The sequence below is a fragment of the Anabrus simplex genome, chromosome 3, assembly GCF_040414725.1.
Source record: "Anabrus simplex isolate iqAnaSimp1 chromosome 3, ASM4041472v1, whole genome shotgun sequence".
Taxonomy (NCBI): Eukaryota; Metazoa; Arthropoda; class Insecta; order Orthoptera; family Tettigoniidae; genus Anabrus; species Anabrus simplex.
Window position 1 is genome coordinate 226,403,703 of NC_090267.1, and position 18,345 is coordinate 226,422,047.

The 18,345-nt window shown below is 42.3% G+C and overlaps 2 protein-coding genes across 2 annotated transcripts in view; one reads left to right on the forward strand and one right to left on the reverse strand.

The window, feature by feature from the left end:
* LOC136866170 (uncharacterized) overlaps positions 1 to 18,345 on the reverse strand; it is a 1,405,624-nt gene that overhangs the window by 149,303 nt on the left and 1,237,976 nt on the right. The gene's annotated exons all lie outside the window — the stretch shown is intronic.
* Positions 1 to 18,345, forward strand: part of LOC136866169 (putative carbonic anhydrase 5) — a 90,228-nt gene that overhangs the window by 49,844 nt on the left and 22,039 nt on the right. The window contains exons 3-4 of the mRNA XM_067142899.2: positions 5,843 to 5,878; positions 13,567 to 13,728. Of these exons, the coding sequence (XP_066999000.2) occupies positions 5,843 to 5,878; positions 13,567 to 13,728 (198 nt within the window). The remainder of the gene's footprint in view (positions 1 to 5,842; positions 5,879 to 13,566; positions 13,729 to 18,345) is intronic.

Below are 18,345 nucleotides of genomic sequence, written 5' to 3' on the forward strand. Positions count from 1 at the left end.
TCCGTGTGCGGTACCAGACATTCTCTCTAGTTGTATTCCGTGCGGTACCAGACATTCTGTCTAGTTGTATTCCGTGTGCGGTTCTGGACATTCTCTCTAGTTGTATTCCATGCGGTACCAGACATTCTGTCTAGTTTTATTCCGTGTGCGGTACCAGACATTCTCTCTAGTTGTATTCCGTGCGGTACCAGACATTCTGTCTAGTTGTATTCCGTGTGCGGTACTGGACATTCTCTCTAGTTGTATTCCATGCTGTACCAGACATTCTGTCTAGTTGTATTCCGTGTGCGGTACTGGACATTCTCTCTAGTTGTATTCCATGCGGTACTGGATATTCTCTCGGGAGCGAGGTACTGGTCATTCTCTCTAGTTTTATTCCATGCGGTACCAGTCATTCTGTCTAGTTGTATTCCGTGTGCGGTACTGGACATTCTCTCTAGTTGTATTCCATGCGGTACCAGACATTCTGTCTAGTTGTATTCCATGCGGTACCAGACATTCTGTCTAGTTGTATTCCGTGTGCGGGACCAGACATTCTCTCTAGTTGTATTCCGTGTGCGGTACTGGACATTCTCTCTAGTTGTATTCCATGCGGTACCAGACATTCTGTCTAGTTGTATTCCGTGTGCGGTACTGGACATTCTCTCTAGTTGTATTCCATGCGGTACTGGATATTCTCTCGGAAGCGAGGTACTGGTCATTCTCTCTAGTTGTATTCAATGCGGTACTGGACATTCTTTCGGGAGCGAGGTACTGGTCATTGTCTCTAGCTGTATTCCATGCGGTACTGGACCTTCTCTCTAGTTGTATTCCGTATTCGTTACTGGACATTCTCTCTAGTTGTATTCCTTGCGGTACCGGACTTTCACTCGGGAGCGAGGTACTGGTCATTCTCTCTAGTTGTATTCCATGCGGTACTGGATATTCTCTCGGGAGCGAGGTACTGGTCATTCTCTCTAGTTGTATTCTCTCTGGAGCGATGTACTGGTCATTCTCCCTAGTTGTATTCTATGCGGTACTGGACATTCCCTCGGGAGCGAGGTTCTGATCCTTCTCTCTAGTTGTATTTCATGCGGTACTGGACATTCTCTCTAGTTATATTCCGTATGCGGTAATGGACATTCTCTTCACCCTTCCCCAAGAATGAAGACTTTTGAAGAAAAACCAAGGAGAAAACTAGATAGACAAGATCGGGAACTAACGCCGTAAAGTCACAGGACGACAAAGGCGACATCTGTGATCTCTTTGGGCTAAGTTTGCGTCTACAACAAATTTTGAAGAGTCGCCCATGATGCCGAAATCAATGAGTACACAGGTAGTTCGTCCGTAAACCGAACGAGATAAAGACAGAAGTGGCCAGGATATGGCACAGACGCAAAGATGGGAAAGGACTAGGATTGGGAAGGTAACGTCCGTGGCCTAATTAATGTACAGCCCCAGCATTTGCCTGGTGTGAAATTGGCAAACCACGGAAAACCAAATTCAGTGCTGCTTTCGGTGGGATTGGAATCCACAATCTCCCGAATACAAGCTCACAGCTACGCGATCCTAATCGCACAGCCAACTCGCCCGGTTACTGATCTCTTCTATCGTTATCTAGGGTTATGAGGGTATTTAGGGGTTGTGGTAAAGGTGTGAACGAGAGGCCATGCAAGTCTCTAGTAAGACCCCAATTAGAGCGTGGTTCCAGGTATGGGACCTCCACCAGGATTACTGGATTTAAAAAAAAATCCAAAAGAAAGATGCACGAATTTTTCTGGGTAATTTTTGCAAAAGGGTAGTGTTACGGAAATATAGCAAACTTTGGGCTGGCAAGACTAGGAAGTAAGTAGACGAGCTGCTCAGCTAAGCATTATGTTCTGGGCTGTCAGCTGAGAGATGTAGTAGAATGGCATTAGTAGGAAAGTAGTTGGAGTGTAGCTTTCAAAGGTAGGAGAGATAGTAATATAAGAATAGTAATATAAGAAAAAATTTCCGCGGCAGTTTTATAAATAACATTTAACGTTCATTTTCGATAAAGTAACTTTACTGCACACTTCATGACTTTCACAACTGGGCCGTAAACATATCAACACGTACGAGAAACCTCACTTCGTCCCTTTTAACGTAAATAACTATTCTGTCTCCCTGGACATTTCATGACCTACCAAGTACGCATCATACCATTCTCCACGTGCTTCAAAGGACACGCAATTTCAATACATAAAACCAAAGAATACATAATTACTACAACAACGTAAACGAAGAAATCCCAACACTTCCTACATGTTTTACATAACCTGACTCCTCTTTAATATTTTTATTTCTATACAATTCATATTTTTGCTATAGTAATGGATTCAATGAAAAGACCACTTTACGCAGAAATTTCATAACTGACTATTATCTGTTGCTTTTTAATTGACTAAAGTGCACTAGAAATGTGCTTGTAGTTATAACACTGAAACATTCAGCTTGGTTGCTTCGTTTTGAATAAGGCTGTTTACTAACCTGCATATGACTAACACGAATCATAGTTCAGACACTTCTTTTTTCTTTCTTCCAAGCCTTTGTACCAATTATGGCGTCGGTAGTTTATGTGTTTTACGTCTCGATGTCGCGTAGTGTGTTGTATATGGATAAACATAAGTGTAATACACACACCCAGTCCCGAGCTAGATAAATTCACCACTCGCAGTTAAAATCGCCTGTTGTGCCGGGGATCGTACCCGGACCCTCTGAACTGAACGCCTAGGGTGAGCAACCTTCCCGCATTTTAAGGTACACTGAAGAAAATGGAAATTGCAACACCCGGAAGGAGTGGTGCTACGTTGCTGCAATTGAACATGCCGGACGAGTGTTCGGTTGTGATTCGATGATTACACTTTCAGGTCCCTCTGACCGCAAGTTTGGACAAGAATCAATACAGGATGTGCCCACCACGAGCTGCAATACATTGCTGAATTCGTCGAGGCATGGAGTCAATAAGGCCCTGGATCGCTTCCTGAGGAATTGTGGCCCATGCTTGCTGCGCTGCACGGGTCATTTGTTCCATAGTTGTGGGTGGCTGAGGACGGTTGTTCAGTTGTCGACCCCATCATGTCCCACAATATGCTCAATAGGACTGAGAACCGGGGATCTGGCGGGCCATTCTAAGGTTGTAATGGCTTGTAGTGCCGGGAGTGACATGTTCGGCTCGCCAGGTGCAGGTCCTTTGATTTGACTCCCGTAGGCGACCTGCGCGTCGTGATGAGGATGCAATGATGATGAAGACGACACATACACCCAGTCCCCATGCCGGCAAAATTAACCATAGATGGTTAAAATTCCCGACCCTGCCGGGAATCGAAACCGGGACCCCTGTGACCAAAGGCCAGCACGCTAACCATTTGGCCATGGAGCCGGACCATGTAACACGTAAAACTAAGAAATAATAATAATAATAATAATAATAATAATAATAATAATAATAATAATAATAATAATAATACCGAGCTCGATAGCTGCAGTCGCTTAAGTGCGGCCAGTATCCAGTAATCGGGAGATAGTGGGTTCGAGCCCCACTGTCGGCAGCTCTGAAGATGGTTTTCCGTGGTTTTCCCATTTTCACACCAGGCAAATGCTGGGGCTGTACTTTAATTAAGGCCACGGCCGATTCCTTCCCATTCCTAGGCCTTTCCTCTCCCATCGTCGCCATAAGACCTATCTGTGTCGGTGCAAAATAAATAAATAAATAAATAAATAAATAAATAAATAAATAAATAAATAAATAAATAAATAAATAAATAAATAAATAAATAAATAAATAATAATGCTATTTGCTTTACGTCCCATTAAATACTATTCTACGCTTTTCGGAGACGCTGAGGTGTCGGAATTTAGTCTCGTAGGAGTTCATTTATGTGCCAGTAAATCTACCGACACGAGGCTGACGTATTTGAGTACCTTCAAATACCACCGGACTGCGCCAGGATCGAATCTGCCTTGTTGGGGTCAGAAAGCCAGCGCCTTAACCGTCTGAACCACTCAGCCCGGCCAGATAAAGAAGAAGAAGAAACAGATGAAAATTTCACTGACATGGGAAGTGCATGGTGTTCCCGTTTAGAATATTGATGAAATTCACGTACATATCTAAACAATTAGAAGGCACTAACCATTGAGATATACAATCATAGGCACTATAAAACTATTTTAATTTTAATGCAAATTCCTTCAAACGAATTTATGTAAAGCCTACTTTACTGCCTCAAGGGGGGAAATAGACAAATAGGTAAAATTCGAGTCCTACTTATTATATTAGCAAGGTAATGATATTATTAGCTGGTGTAAGGGCATCGTTGCTATCCTTTACCCGGAGGCCCAATTCGATTCCTGGCTTATCCTTTGGTCACGGGGGCCCCGCGTTCGATTCCCGGCCGGGTCGGGAATTTTAACCATAATAGGTTAATTTCGCTGGCACGGGGGCTGGGTGTATGTGTCGTCTTCATTATCTGAGGGTTGGAACGAGCTTCACTCTGACGAGGAGCAGTTTAATATAACATTTCTAATCATCAGATTGCGTGACAAAAGCCTGGGTTCAGTTCCAATTAGTCGTGGAGCTGGACATTAGACAGATGACCTGCAGATATTGGTGAGTCACACGGGCAGAGTTGCGAGGTAATCGAGTAAAAATAATCGCATTACTAGTAATGAATACTAAGCAAATAACTGGTAATGGTTACTTTTCACTAGTAATTTACTTCTTGTCCGCTTCTATGGTGTAGCGGTTAGTGTGATTAGTTGCCACCTCCGGAGGCCCGCGTTCGATTCCCGGCTCTGCCGTGAAATTTGAAAAGTGGTATGAGGACTGGAACGGGGTCCACTCCACCCCGGGAGGTCAACTGAGTAGAGGGGTTTCGATTCCCACCTCAGTCGTCCTCGAAGCAGTTTTCCGCGATTTCCCACTTCTTCTCCAGGATGGTACCCCACATAAGTCAACGGCGCTTCCTTCTCTCTTCCTTGTCTATCCACTCCAATCTACCCACCCACAAGGCCCCTGTTCAGCATAGCAGGTGAGGCGCGCCTGGGCGACGTACTGGTGCTCCTCCCCAGTTTTATCCCCGACCAAAATATCTCACGCTCCAGAACACTGCCCCTGAGGCGGTAGAGGTGGGTGGGATCCGAGTGGGATAAACAAACCCTGGATGGTAAACTGATTAAATAAGATAAATAACAGAAAATATCTTGATTAATTCGGTGTATCCTTTATTAAGAGACTTATTTTACACATTTCCTGACGATTTCTAAGCTATACTTGAATATTAACCTACTTTATAACGAGCTGCTATTGATATCTCAGCATTTTCACCGATGACATTATCGCTTACCATTGGCTTGAGGTTCGAACCCTCTCCAATGAAAGCGGGGTTTTAAAAAATGAAAAGCCACGTCCATGTGGTTTGGTTTAGATATGAAACTAGTGGTCATGTGACTACGACCAGGACTTCAACAATCACCTAAAACATTAGCTTGCTTGCTTTACTAATAACCAAGCAAGTGGCCGTGCAGTTAGGGTCGCGCGGCTGTGAGCTTGCAGTCGGGGGATAGTGGGTTCAAACCCCACTGTCGGCAACCCTGGAAATGGTTTTCCGTTTTCACACCATGCAAATGCTGGGGCTGTACCTTAATTAAGGCTATACCCGATTCCTTCCCACTCCTAGCACTTTCCTGTCCCATCGTCGCCATAAGATCTATCTGCGTCGGTGCGACGTAAAGCAGATTGGTTTACTAATGGACTGCACCACGGAGGTCGACATTACTGTACTCATAACAATTTGTTTCCTATGAGTGATCCACTAATGCGTGTTTTTCTCTTTCATTTCAGGCCAGGAGGCTGACTGGGGCTATGACCGGCAAAACGGTACGTTTCTTGTTTTCATTGATTTACATAATCAGTTTGAGATAATTACTACAAACATCCCGGCTCCATGGCTAAATGGTTAGCGTGCTGGCCTTTGGTCACGGGGGTCCCGGGTTCGATTCCCGGTATGGTCCGGAATTTTAACCATAATAGGTTAATTTCGCTGGCACGAGGGCTGGGTGTGTGTCGTCTTCATTGTCATTTCATTCTCATCACGATGTGCAGGTCGCCTACGAGCGTCAAATCGAAAGACCTGCGTCTGGCGAGCCGAACTTGTCTTCAGACACTCCCGGCACTAAAAGCCATACACTATTTCACTTACTACAAACGTCCAAAGGAATGAGTTGTGGTTGATTGGTATATTGTTGGTAGGTTTCAAAAGTTGAGGGACTGTTCATATCTAGAAACACATGAGCATGCATTTAAAGTAACGGTGTAAGAAACACATTGGAACTTCAAAGATCAGAATGATTTCGCCCGTCAACATTGAAACCTCACTTTTACGCACAAATATTCTTTCGTTTTTCAAATTTTTTGTCTTGTGCAGAAGGAAACATGACACTTCAAGAGCAGAGTTGAACAATGATATTTTATCAAAGTTTGAGGGACAAGAATCTTGAGATTTTTCCAGTGCTAACCATTCTGGTTGACCTAAGAATGCGGACGTATGAAATCATTCCGTCGTGTTTTCGACAGAATCTTTATCAAACCATTGGGGACATCGCTGACACTACTGAAATATTGGTGACAACCTGCCAGCGCATTTTAACTGAGGATCTTAAGAAAAGTTAAATACTTAAAAATAAGAAAGTAATATTTAAAATCAATATTCAATAAAACAACTAAAACTGTCTTCATTAAATCGATGTACCTTTTATTGAAAGAGTTATTCTACACCTTTCTTGACAATTTTTAAGTTATAGGCTACTTGAATAATACCCTACTTCATAAGGAGATTCTGTTGATATCTCTGCATTTTCGAAACTAAACGAAAGAAGGCTGTAGTTTCTGCGTATTTTTGCGGAAACCTTTGTTCTTTACGTCAGTAGCATTGTAATAACAAACATAGTTCTACATTTGGTTCATATGTCAATGTGTCATTGTGTGAATATTCATAGAATGAATTATTTTGAGCCCAGTTTCTACCATTTCAAATTTTCTACATAATAAAGTGCGTTGAATATTGTTAAGACCATTATTTTGTGCTGGTGTGTATAGTAAACAATCCTAGGATGGAACCGATTAAGCAATGTAAACAGGAACACGTGACATATAGGGCATACAGCATTGCCGGATTATTTAATATTGTTAAACTTCAGCAAAAATCTACATTTTCACGACGGTCAGTCAAAGCAACGTTTTGAGATACATGAAAAAGAAGAATTGGTCACGTATGTTGGGTAAAGTTAAGTAACTCCGTGATAGTAAGCTTTCCCTGCCAGGGACTCAGAAACTTTAGACTACGGTTGTTTTTATTTGTTTCATGTCAAAGAGGAATGTCCTACAAAGCATTTCTTTCATATATATTGCAAATATCGACATGATATTTATAGGAATTAACTTACAAATATCGGTAGTAGAAGTAGGTAACGCCGTGATATTCAAGTTACTCCGTGAGAGTATGCTGCTTACCATTAAGAATACTTTTCAAAAATGGAAAGTAGTTTATATGAATATGTTTCAGTGATATTTTACTGATCATATTGAAACTTTCTGTCATACAAAATATTAATAAAGAAAGAAGTCAAATATATTCCACAAAAAGTATGCACAAACACAATTCTGCTCTTGTTTTCAGTCTGCTTGGCTGTTCTTAGTCACTATCTCTGATTCGTGACACCCATGACACATAAAATAGACATTATCTAAGACATTCTGGCACTTCACATTGCACCAGACATTACAGAACTGGCACTCGATCAACTCGGCTCCGTTCTTCTTCTTGTCGTCATCCGCATAGGAACCACCACACGCACCACAACCATCATCATTTTTCTGTGGTCTGCTTTTAGGCCTAGACTGATTTATTGTTTTTGTGGATTTGCCTACTCCTGACGGCGTCGGCTTGTTGTGGTTTTCGCAGAAGTTCTGCTTGGCACGCTGGGAGTTTCAAACAAAATGTCTTCTAGAGTAGCCGTCTTCTTTTCAGATGATTCCTGTCTTTGTCCCTGCGTAACAAAGGAAGAGCAACAGCATCATCGGAAACAGCACCTTTTGTTGTAGGGGAATGCCCCAGTCTTTGCGAAGCTGTTGCAGTTAGTGGTGACCTAGAGGCTGTAGCCAGAAGTCTGTTAAAATCATAGCGAACGGGTTTCTTTCTAGGATGATCAACAAAAATCTAGCCAACTCTTTCCTCCATGTTTCCTTATTACGAGGTTCATAAACCTTGACGTTCAGAGGCTGGAGAAGGTGAGTTGTGTGGACCGGGAATGTCACAATATGGACATCATTCTCAGCTGCCAAAGTCAGAGTTTTTGGGGTCGTATGGCTTGCAAGAGAAGCCAAGAACAATATTACGGGTCGCTAGGGAGGAATGCATTTCAGGAAATATTGAAGCTGTTCCAGAAATAAGTTTGGATTTATCCAACCTTTCAGAGAGGGGCGGATTAGTGAAGGCATGGGTGACTCAGCCAATCTGTCATTCATCTTTACCCCTTTAGAAATAACCATCGGTGGGAGGCTCATTCCAGAAGCACTTACATAACGAAGGACAATTGTAGTGACTTCAGTTTCTCCGAAGATTTGCTTATAAATATACATTTTGCCCACTTTACTCACACCCTTGCCAGACTTCAGAACATAAGAAAGCCCTGTCTCATCGCAGTTCCATAATCGTACTGGCTTGTCGCCTAAATTCAATTCGTCCATTAAATGTTTCGTCTTTTCATAAGAATAAATCAACTGAGATTTATTTGCCATAAAAGCACGGCCAGGAGACAGGTTTTCTGTTCTGAGAGTTAGGTAATATCTCTGTTTTAATCTATCTCACTAAAACGAACCAGCCATTTGCTTATCTCTAGAGAAAGGATGATTGATTCCTTTAGCTTCAGCAAACCTATACCCAACGCGTCTGACTTGGTTAACTGTAAGCCCGAAGAATAACGACTGCATCGTTGTTATGTAGTTCACTATCTTCACTTCAAGTTCAGATGGCATAACAAATGGCTTTCCAATTATTTTCGAAAGAGTTGGACTTCCTGGATCTTCTAAATGTTTTTTCAATAATCCTTAAGTGTACTCCACGGGATACCAAAACGTTTACTGACCTTGCTTCTTCCTTCAACAACCACAACGCTTCTTTAAGTGTTCCAGCTGTGTAAGTGCGCGGCGCGCGCCACTTTATCCCGCTTTGGCTCCATCTCAGCGTCCAACCTAAGAATAACAAACCCACTGCTATGCTCACACACATTTTATATGTGAATGATCTATATCTTACCTGTGACTGGTGTTAAAATGAAACTTATACACTAGAATTGCTGTTTGTCAGAAACGAATATATTCACCACTGATTTCCCTGGCTGTGCACGACCTGCTCACATAATAACTCAGTAGGAATAAAATCTCTTTGACCTGCCCAAAGATGGAGGGTTTACCAGACTCCTGGATTCTTCTGACATCTACTGGCAATGTTTTGTAACCTTTGGAACTGAAGCGACGTCGTGATACAGGAAATGCGATTTATCACGGAGTGACTTGACTCTACCCTTGGTAACACGTAAGGAGAGCAGAGTTAAGTGACTGGAAAGCGTGACTTGGAAGGAAGAATGTTCTTCAGTGATGGAAATAAATATTACAAACTTTGCTTGGTCATAATGGTTGATCATACAATTGCCATGACTTAAGGAAAGAAGGGTAGATCTTTTCAAAGAGGCAGATAGGAGGAAGGACCCTGTTGGCATGGGGTGGATTCGATTACCGAGGAAAAGCAAATCTTTCTTTTCCCGCAGGCCGTATGAAAGCCATAGACAATCAGAAACTGCTTGAAGACGATCCTTTACCAGTTGCAGAGGACATTGCCATGGAGGTATGGGTATTCCAACAAGACATTGCCTCAACCCACCATGCCAAGTCCAAGAAGACGTGATTTTATCCCAAAGATGTTATGTAAAGGAGTGGCCAGCCATTTTTCTACACCTTAACCCTATGGAATACTTGCGGCGAATCCTTCGTTATGAACTGTATATGAAGGGGGAAGCAGTGTTTGTTTTGTTTGTTGTTTATTGTTTAAAGGGGCCTAACAGCTAGGTAATCAGCCAAAGCAGTGTAATAATGCACACAATGAAAGTATCTATAATTTCTGCATGGTGGAAGATCGAAATTTCTGTCTTACATGGTCTTGTCGAGAATATGACTGGCAGTGTGTTTCGGGTACATGTAAAAAGAAAACTCTTTTCCAGTGCATTAAGATGAATCTTATCATTTTGCAATACAAGCATTTTTCTTTTAAGACATGCTGTATACTGAATTACTTAATCTATAGTGTATTATTTAAATGTCCTGTAAAGATTACAAACCTTTATTGCAAGTAAATAAACATAAAATTTGATTGTATTTCTTTTCACTTACGTTATCGTCATTAATTATCTTATCATTTTACAACGCATTTCATGTATCTGTATCATAAAAAATAATGGATTCTATTCGAGATCAGAACAAGATACCGAAACAATATTGCGGTAAAAGAAGAAATCATAAGTTCTCTTCAAATAATAAAGGCCATTTAATATTAGCTCAGCGTAATATTTCAAAATTACATCTACAGATGTTCCAGAGCTATAGTAATGTAGTTTTGGAAAAGTTAACATTGGTGACACTGGGTCTTCGAAATACAATTAACATGCACCGCGTGTGTAAGCATATTGTCTCTCCTCTCTTAACTTAAGAGAAAAACAGTAAGCAAGCAGACGTAGGTCAGTTTTGGGAATTCATTTGTCGTTAAGTACCTGAGCGTCGGCAAAGTGGACAATCGCGCTTTCTACCTGGCAACACGCCTGCTTCTACATCCTGCCTATTTATCCGCCTTACACATTGTGCTTTTTTTTTTTTACAAATTGCTTTACATCACACGGACATAGACAGGTCTTATGGCGACGATGGAATAGGAAAGAGCTAGGAGTGTGAAGGATGCGACCACGGCCCTTAATTAAAGGTACATCTCCAGTATTTAGCCTACATCGTTTGAAAATATAAAAGCACGGAAACCACCTTCAGGGCTGCTGACAGTGGGGTTCGAACCCACTATCTCCGGAAGGCAAACTCACAGCTGCACGACCCTAGTCGCACGGCCAACTCGCTCGGTATATTGTGCTTTTAACCTAGCTTTCAAACTTAGAGGACCAAAGTGCCCTCATGTTGTTCTAGCTAATAGAAGGTGACTTACAAAACTGATTTAGATGTGTTTGATCATGTACTAACATCGGTTTAGAACTTAACGTTAACAGAACACAAGTTCTTTACCAACCTGCAACAAATTCGAATGAATCAGATTCTAACACGGTCAATGTCGAGCCCTTGCACGATATCGAACATATCATTATTGTGCTTGATATCCTTTGACATCACCAATATGTACACTAACAGACCTACACAGGACTCCTTCCAAAAGACCATATTTCACTACAAGATACGAACTAAATAATTAACCTTCTTAGAGCAACTTTAAACCAAAACAGTTCGGTAGTACTGGAGCACTTCATTAAGATAACTTCTAACTTTCAACTATTAAAGGCTGTAAACAAAATTCAAACATAAATAGTTCTACATTTCTAAACAATTTTCATCATTTTCAAAAGTGTAATTTGATAGAATCTAATGATGTTCTTTCAAGAACAAAATGTGTCATTCTTTGTTTAGTCGTATGCATTTTACAAGTACGTGTTATATTTAGCGTTCGATGAACGGACAAACTTTCAAGTACACGAGTTAAAAACAGCATCGCAAGAGACATCAAGGTTCTAAAAGGTGACTTCGAAGAGTGATTGAGATGTTTTACCAACGCTGACAAAAGACGAAAGGACTACTTTGAATGTCTTTGAACAATCAGTGAGGATAGCAAAAGCACTACAAAGACGTAGTAAACACTAATATGAAGGACTATAAACACGGTCCCAAACGTTTGGATCCACTTCGTTCTTCTAGTTGTAGATCTGGCCAGTGATGTCATTCAGTTACTTGCTTTGTTCTCAGTAACAACCTAATGGGTTGTGTTCGGTTTCGATTACATTGCGGTCGTGCAAATTCAATATTCAATACTAAGCGAGTTGGAGCTATTAGCCTACATTCGGGAGATGGAGGGTTCGAAATCTATTGTTGAAAGACATGAAAATGATTTTCCTGTGGTTTCCCATTTTCACACCAGGCAAATGCTGGGGCTGTACCTCAATTAAGGCCACGGTCGCTTACTTCAAGTCCTATCCCATGGATGCTGTAGGACCTGTCGACATGAGACAAATAGCAAAAGAAGTAACACGACATAATAATATTCAATATTACATTTTATGCAGGCTGTGAGTTGACCACAGATCAAGGATTGATCCCCTCTATTATGCTCATGGCTTGAATATAGCCTAGATCAGACAGAGATGTTCTGCGCAGGTCTACTATTTTCCAAGTTCACTTTCTCCCCAAATGTTAAAGTGTACTGTATCCTGTTACTTACTCTTCCTATCTCAGCTTCAGACATTAGCTGTATGCTGTTTGTAAATTATTAGCGAAGGCGATCTACGGAGAGGAGATGCACTTTGACATGGTTGTTCAATAGCAACGCGGTGATTTGTAACATGACTATCTAGCTCTATTTGGAAATGTTCTACTTCTGCTAACACAGGTAGGATTTCAATCTCACTGTACCAGAAAAAGGCTAGGGCTGGGAAGGAAACAGTCACAGCCACAATGAGAAACCAGTCCTGGCATTTTTGTTTAGTTCGAAAATGGAAAACCACGATCACCAACTCACTGCTACACTTCGCGAAGCACGTATCCAATTCACTCAGTGTAAGTAAGTGTCGAAGGAAGGAAGGAAGGAAGGAAGGAAGGAAGGGATATAGAGAAGACAGAAGGAAGGAAAAAGGAAAGGAAAGAAGGTGATGAAGTAAGGCAGAGGAGGAGTGGGAAAGGAAGGAAAAAGGAGGGGAAAAGGGAGAAAGGAAGGAATATAGGAAGGGACAAAAGAAGATGAAATGAAGAATGATGGGAAGAGGGAGGGTAGAAAAGGAGGGAGGGAAGGTAGAAAAGGAGGGAGGGAGGGAGGGAGGGAGAGAGGAAGGAAGGAAGGAAGAAACGAATGGAGAGAAGAATTGAGGAAGGAGGAAGGAAAGGAAGGGAGTCAAGAAGTGAGGAAGAAGGAAGGATGAAAGGGCGGGAGAGAAGAAGTGAAGAAGGAAGGAAAGAAGGAAGGAAGGAAGGAAGGAAGGAAGGCAGGAAGGAAGGAAGGAAAAGGAAAGGCATGAATAAGGGATGAAAGGGAGGAAGAGAAGAAGGAAGTGTGGAGGGAAAACTAAGGAAGACAGGAATGGAGAAAAGGAAGTAAGCAAGCAAGCAAACAAGCCAGTTCAAAGAATTCATTTTGGGTTGCAGCTATATGACTCGTATCGCGGAGCCAACTCGCTGTCCAATAAGTAAATAAATAAGTGATAAATTCTGTCATCTTGTTCTCTGCTGACGACATACTTCGAACCACTCTGTTGCAGGGCCCGAAACCTGGCGGAGCCGCTTCAGTGGATGCGGTGGCAATTTTCAGAGTCCCATCAATCTTGGCGCCTCCAGACCTTACGCGGTGTTTAATATGTTCTACTGGGAGGGAGATACCAACGTACCGATCAGAATGGAGCTGTTCAACAACGGAGAAACAGGTGAGCTTAGTTAAGCACGGAACATTTCACTACATATCGTAGGACAAAACGTCGCCCAACTAGAGGTTCGCTTCTGTACAGTGAACAGGTTCCCACTTCTAGACTGGCAATCTACCTGACCACAACACACATAAATCTAAAGTAAAGATTAGCATGTAATCTGCAATTTTCAAATATTTGTAAGTCAAAATTAATGAAGGTAAGAAAGCTTGTTGTTATATGTGATTTGATATCAAGTCCATAACCAGGAATCTAAAGTTTTACTCAGAGTCCAAATCACAGAAAGGAGATTTTTATTTGATTTCAAGAATATTACATGCACTGGCCGGGAATCGAAACAGATTCCCATATCATAGGATGGAACCTGGCAGAGTAATAAGTTTTAGGGTGAAAAAACATTCAATTTTCCATGTTATGTGTTGTTGGCATGTAAAATATTTCTGGTGACACATTCAGTGATTATGCAACCACATTACATAAAACTCACTAATAGGTCTCTCAATGGATTTCTGGTTCCTCTGTCATGTGGCAGTTAAGTACGTCTACACACACACACACACACACACACACACACACACACACACACACACACACACACACACACACACACACACACACACACACACAACCTAAATTGAGTTAAATCAAAGTACTTGCGTATGGTCATGGGGGCTATAGAAAAATAAATGTTTTCATCTTCGTAATACACTGAAGAAAATGGAAATTGCAACACGCAGAAGGAGTGCTGCTACGTTGCTGCAATTGAACATGCAGGACGAGTGTTTGGTTGTGATTCGATGATAATACTTTCAGGTCCCTCTGACCGCAAGCTTGGACAACAATCAATACAGGATGTGCCCACCACGAGATGCAATACATTGATGAATTCGTCGAGGCATAGAGTCAATAAGGCCCTGGATCGCTTCCTGAGGAATTGTGGCCCATGCTTGCTGCACTGCACGGGTCATTTGTTCCATAGCTGTGGGTGGCTGAGGACGGTTGGTCAGTTGTCGACCCATCATGTCCCACACATGCTCAATAGGACTGAGGTCCGGGGATCTGGCGGGCCATTCTAAGGTTGTAATGTCGTGAAGAGCTTCTCTGGAGATGCGTGCAGTGTGAAGCCGGGCATTGTCCTGCTGAAACATCCTATTAGCAATGTTCGCCTCAACAAGCACTAATTGTGATTTCACTTTAAAGCCAATAGCTCCCCAGACCATAATGCTTGGTGTTGGCCCTGTGTGCCTCTCGACAATAAGATATGGGCGGCCCCTCTCCCCGGTACGTCGGCGCACACGAGTCCGGCGATCATTGCGGGCAAGAGAGAAGCGCGATTCATCACTAAAGACGACCCTATGCCATTCGTAGACCCACGTTGATCTTTCTCGACACCAGGCCAGCCTTACACGTCGCTGTTGTGGGGTCAATGGAACACCTTCTGCAGGGACACTGGCTCGTAAGCCAGCTGCATGCAGGAGATTATACCAACTGTTTGTTGTGTAACGTGGGGTGCCACAGCTGCTCGAATATGCGCTGCTGTTGCATGAGGTTCCATCCGGGCCATCCGAATGATGCGTCGATCCTCTCTCACAGTTGTCTATCGTGCTGGGCCTGTGCCAGGTCTACGAGTGTTGGTACCTTCATTTGACCACTGCTGCCATACACGTTGTACCGTAGATGCCTGTCGGCCAACACGTGCAGCGACAGTCCTTAGCGATAATCCAGCCTCACACAGCCCAATTATCCGAGCCCTCTCAAACGGCGACAGTTGTAGATAGCGTGCTCTTCTCTGTCATCGAGGCATGTTTGACGGGGAACACTTCACTGCACAGACTGCAAGTCAACTACGCTACACCAGAGTCCGTATACTGGAGTTGATTCCTCCGCGACGAATCACGTGAGGAGACCTGTAGAAACAATCCAATGGGTCTGAAACTTTGATCGTTTACATACCTACATGGCATCGTTGCATATCTAGAAAATCAACACAAACGACCAATGCTTTCATGGTGTTGCAATTTCCATTTTCTTAAGTGTAGTTAGCGCTGTTAGCTGTCCAAAGACGTCCAGGTTCGACTCCTGATACTTCCAGAAGGAGAACGTCTGGTGTATTTTTAAGAAGGTATATGCAACTTCATTGAGGTTGTCGGTGGATGCAGAGTGGGTCTCGGCCCACAAGTGGCCACGGTCGGTCCGTGGTTCAACAGCTCTGTACTCTGACCAGCCAACCGAGCAAAGGAGTGGCCACGGCTCTACCGTGGCTCTACTGAGCCGTATCCTGACGGCTCATAAGAGATAATCAGATATATATTTGCCATATTAATTATATTTAAATGAATTTCAGTCAGGCATTGTTAAAGTAGTAGATTGCAGGATAGTTGAGACCGGAAGTTCATGGAGACATAAAGTCGCTGAATATTGCGCGATGCTTCCCTGCGACCGTGGGAAAGGTTCAGCGTGACCAGAAGTTAGCACATCTCGGCACGTGTAGAAGACGTTGGCCAAGAGGAACATTCAACCGATTAGGAAGCGTGGGTGTGGCCAATATGAAGGCTGGACTGCGCGGAATTAAAATCTGAGGTTGACCAACATGGATATCTGTGTGGAAAAGACATCGCTATAGAGGAATCAGTTCTGTAAGTTGATGGATTTCTACAGGTCTGAAAGTGAGAAATAATAAGGAATACGCTATAAAATTACCTGAGTCATTTTTAAGTCATCAGGAGTGTGTTTAATGTTAATTTTAATTAATATAAAAGTCATTGTGAATAACAAGCACGCTGACTGGTTGATTCTTTAAACATACGGGAATCCCATAGCTACAACCGCGTTAGCCAAGCTTCGTAAGCGTCCCGATCATTGGGAGCGTCATTCTGATTGTGTGAATCGCCGGGAGTGAACGTCGGTCTATACTGCTCTTATATTTGTGCGCGAATGTTGCCACGTGGGTAGACATATAACAGTGTATGGTCTTTTCGACCGAAAAACAGTGCATTTAGTTGTGAAGTTTATTAAGTAAACTGGCGCAGTGATAAATTGCCGATTGCATTATGACGCAAAGTTTTACTCCAAAGTAATAGACGGTAATATCAGCCGCAGACTGGTGAGTGAAGGAGAGACGCTCAGCTGCATCGTATTTTCGAGTCGGTCGCGTATCGCGAAGGACTTTCGTACCGAACCGCGAGCAGCTCTAACTATGTTAAAACCTAAATGTGTGCTCTTAATTTTACGTGTGTTTGTTCTATCAGATTAATGTTGGCTTAATTCACAGCTGACAAGGGTTTATTCGGCACGTGCACATAGAGCGGTGAAGAGGCATTTACCTGAAGTCTTCTGTGTTGCAATGTACAGGAACTTTCATCAAGAAGATGGCACTGCCCATAGAAGAAAGAAGATTGTTTCCAGGTGTTAAAGCTGTGTTGAAAATGGAGTAGAACATCATCGGTGCGGGGATGTGAGCCGCTGCCGATGTCCAGGGAGTTGTCAAAGATAAGACGCATGTTTTTACATTAGATGGCATGTCATATGAATTATGTTTAATACTAGTGAAACTTAGTGTAGGGATTTTTCTTTAACGTAATTTTTGCCGGACGGCATGTGTTTATTTTACATTTGTGATGCTGTAGATACGGATAGGAGGGGAATGCATGATTTCTATATTTTCTTTTACTTTACGATTCGTTAGATGGGATATTGGGGGAGTTGTTAGGATTTATTTGTTTTGTGTCATTATGCATGTTACCTAGCTCAGGATTAATCCGATATTCTTGTATGTTAGAGATAGGAGGATTAGATTGCCAAGATCATCCACTTTCCGAGTTAAATACTTGCTGCGTTGAGAGTAAACTCAATTTTTCCATTTAGAAAGATTAGTAACAGTTAAATTGCATGACGCATGTTATTTCAGGAGCTGTGACACGTGTAGAGCTGCATCACAACGTTGACTAGAAAGGGATTCTTCCAATGTGGGTTGGAAAATGTTTCGTACAATGATTTGAGTGGGAATCGAACCCGGATTTATAATGAGAAAGGCTGATGTGATTGTAAGAGATACAAAAGGATTTAATGCATGCTGATTCATGAAGTTAATTATGCAGGCCGATTGCATGCCTGATGATGTGATAAGAATTATGTGCAGTGAGTATAGCCCTGCAATTGTATTCTGAGAGATTATTGAGAATCAGAATTGAAGGGAAATTAATGTCAGGCCAGTGAATCTGATGTGTGTGTTCAATTATAATAGCATGCTAGCAAGAAGTACGATTGTATGTGAATTTCCGAGCAGTTGAGGAAATACGAGCTCGCCACAGGTTTACTTATCAGCCGTGTTTATATAGACAGTGTGAATGAGATGTCGTTTCCGTAATACAATCTTGTCGAACAGTGACCAAGCCCTCAGTGCAGTTTGGAGTTTTAACATATCTTTTCAGCTCACAGCACAGCAGGAAATATGTGTCAGATGAACGCACTTTCTGGTGCGCAAATGCAGCAGAGGAACGCAATGTTGCCCATTGCTTTCCACATGTTTAATAAAGTATATTATTTGTTTTCTCTTACAGGATGGTGTTTTGTGCAATTTCATGTTGTTTTGATATATTGTCTTGTTGTTTAATGGGG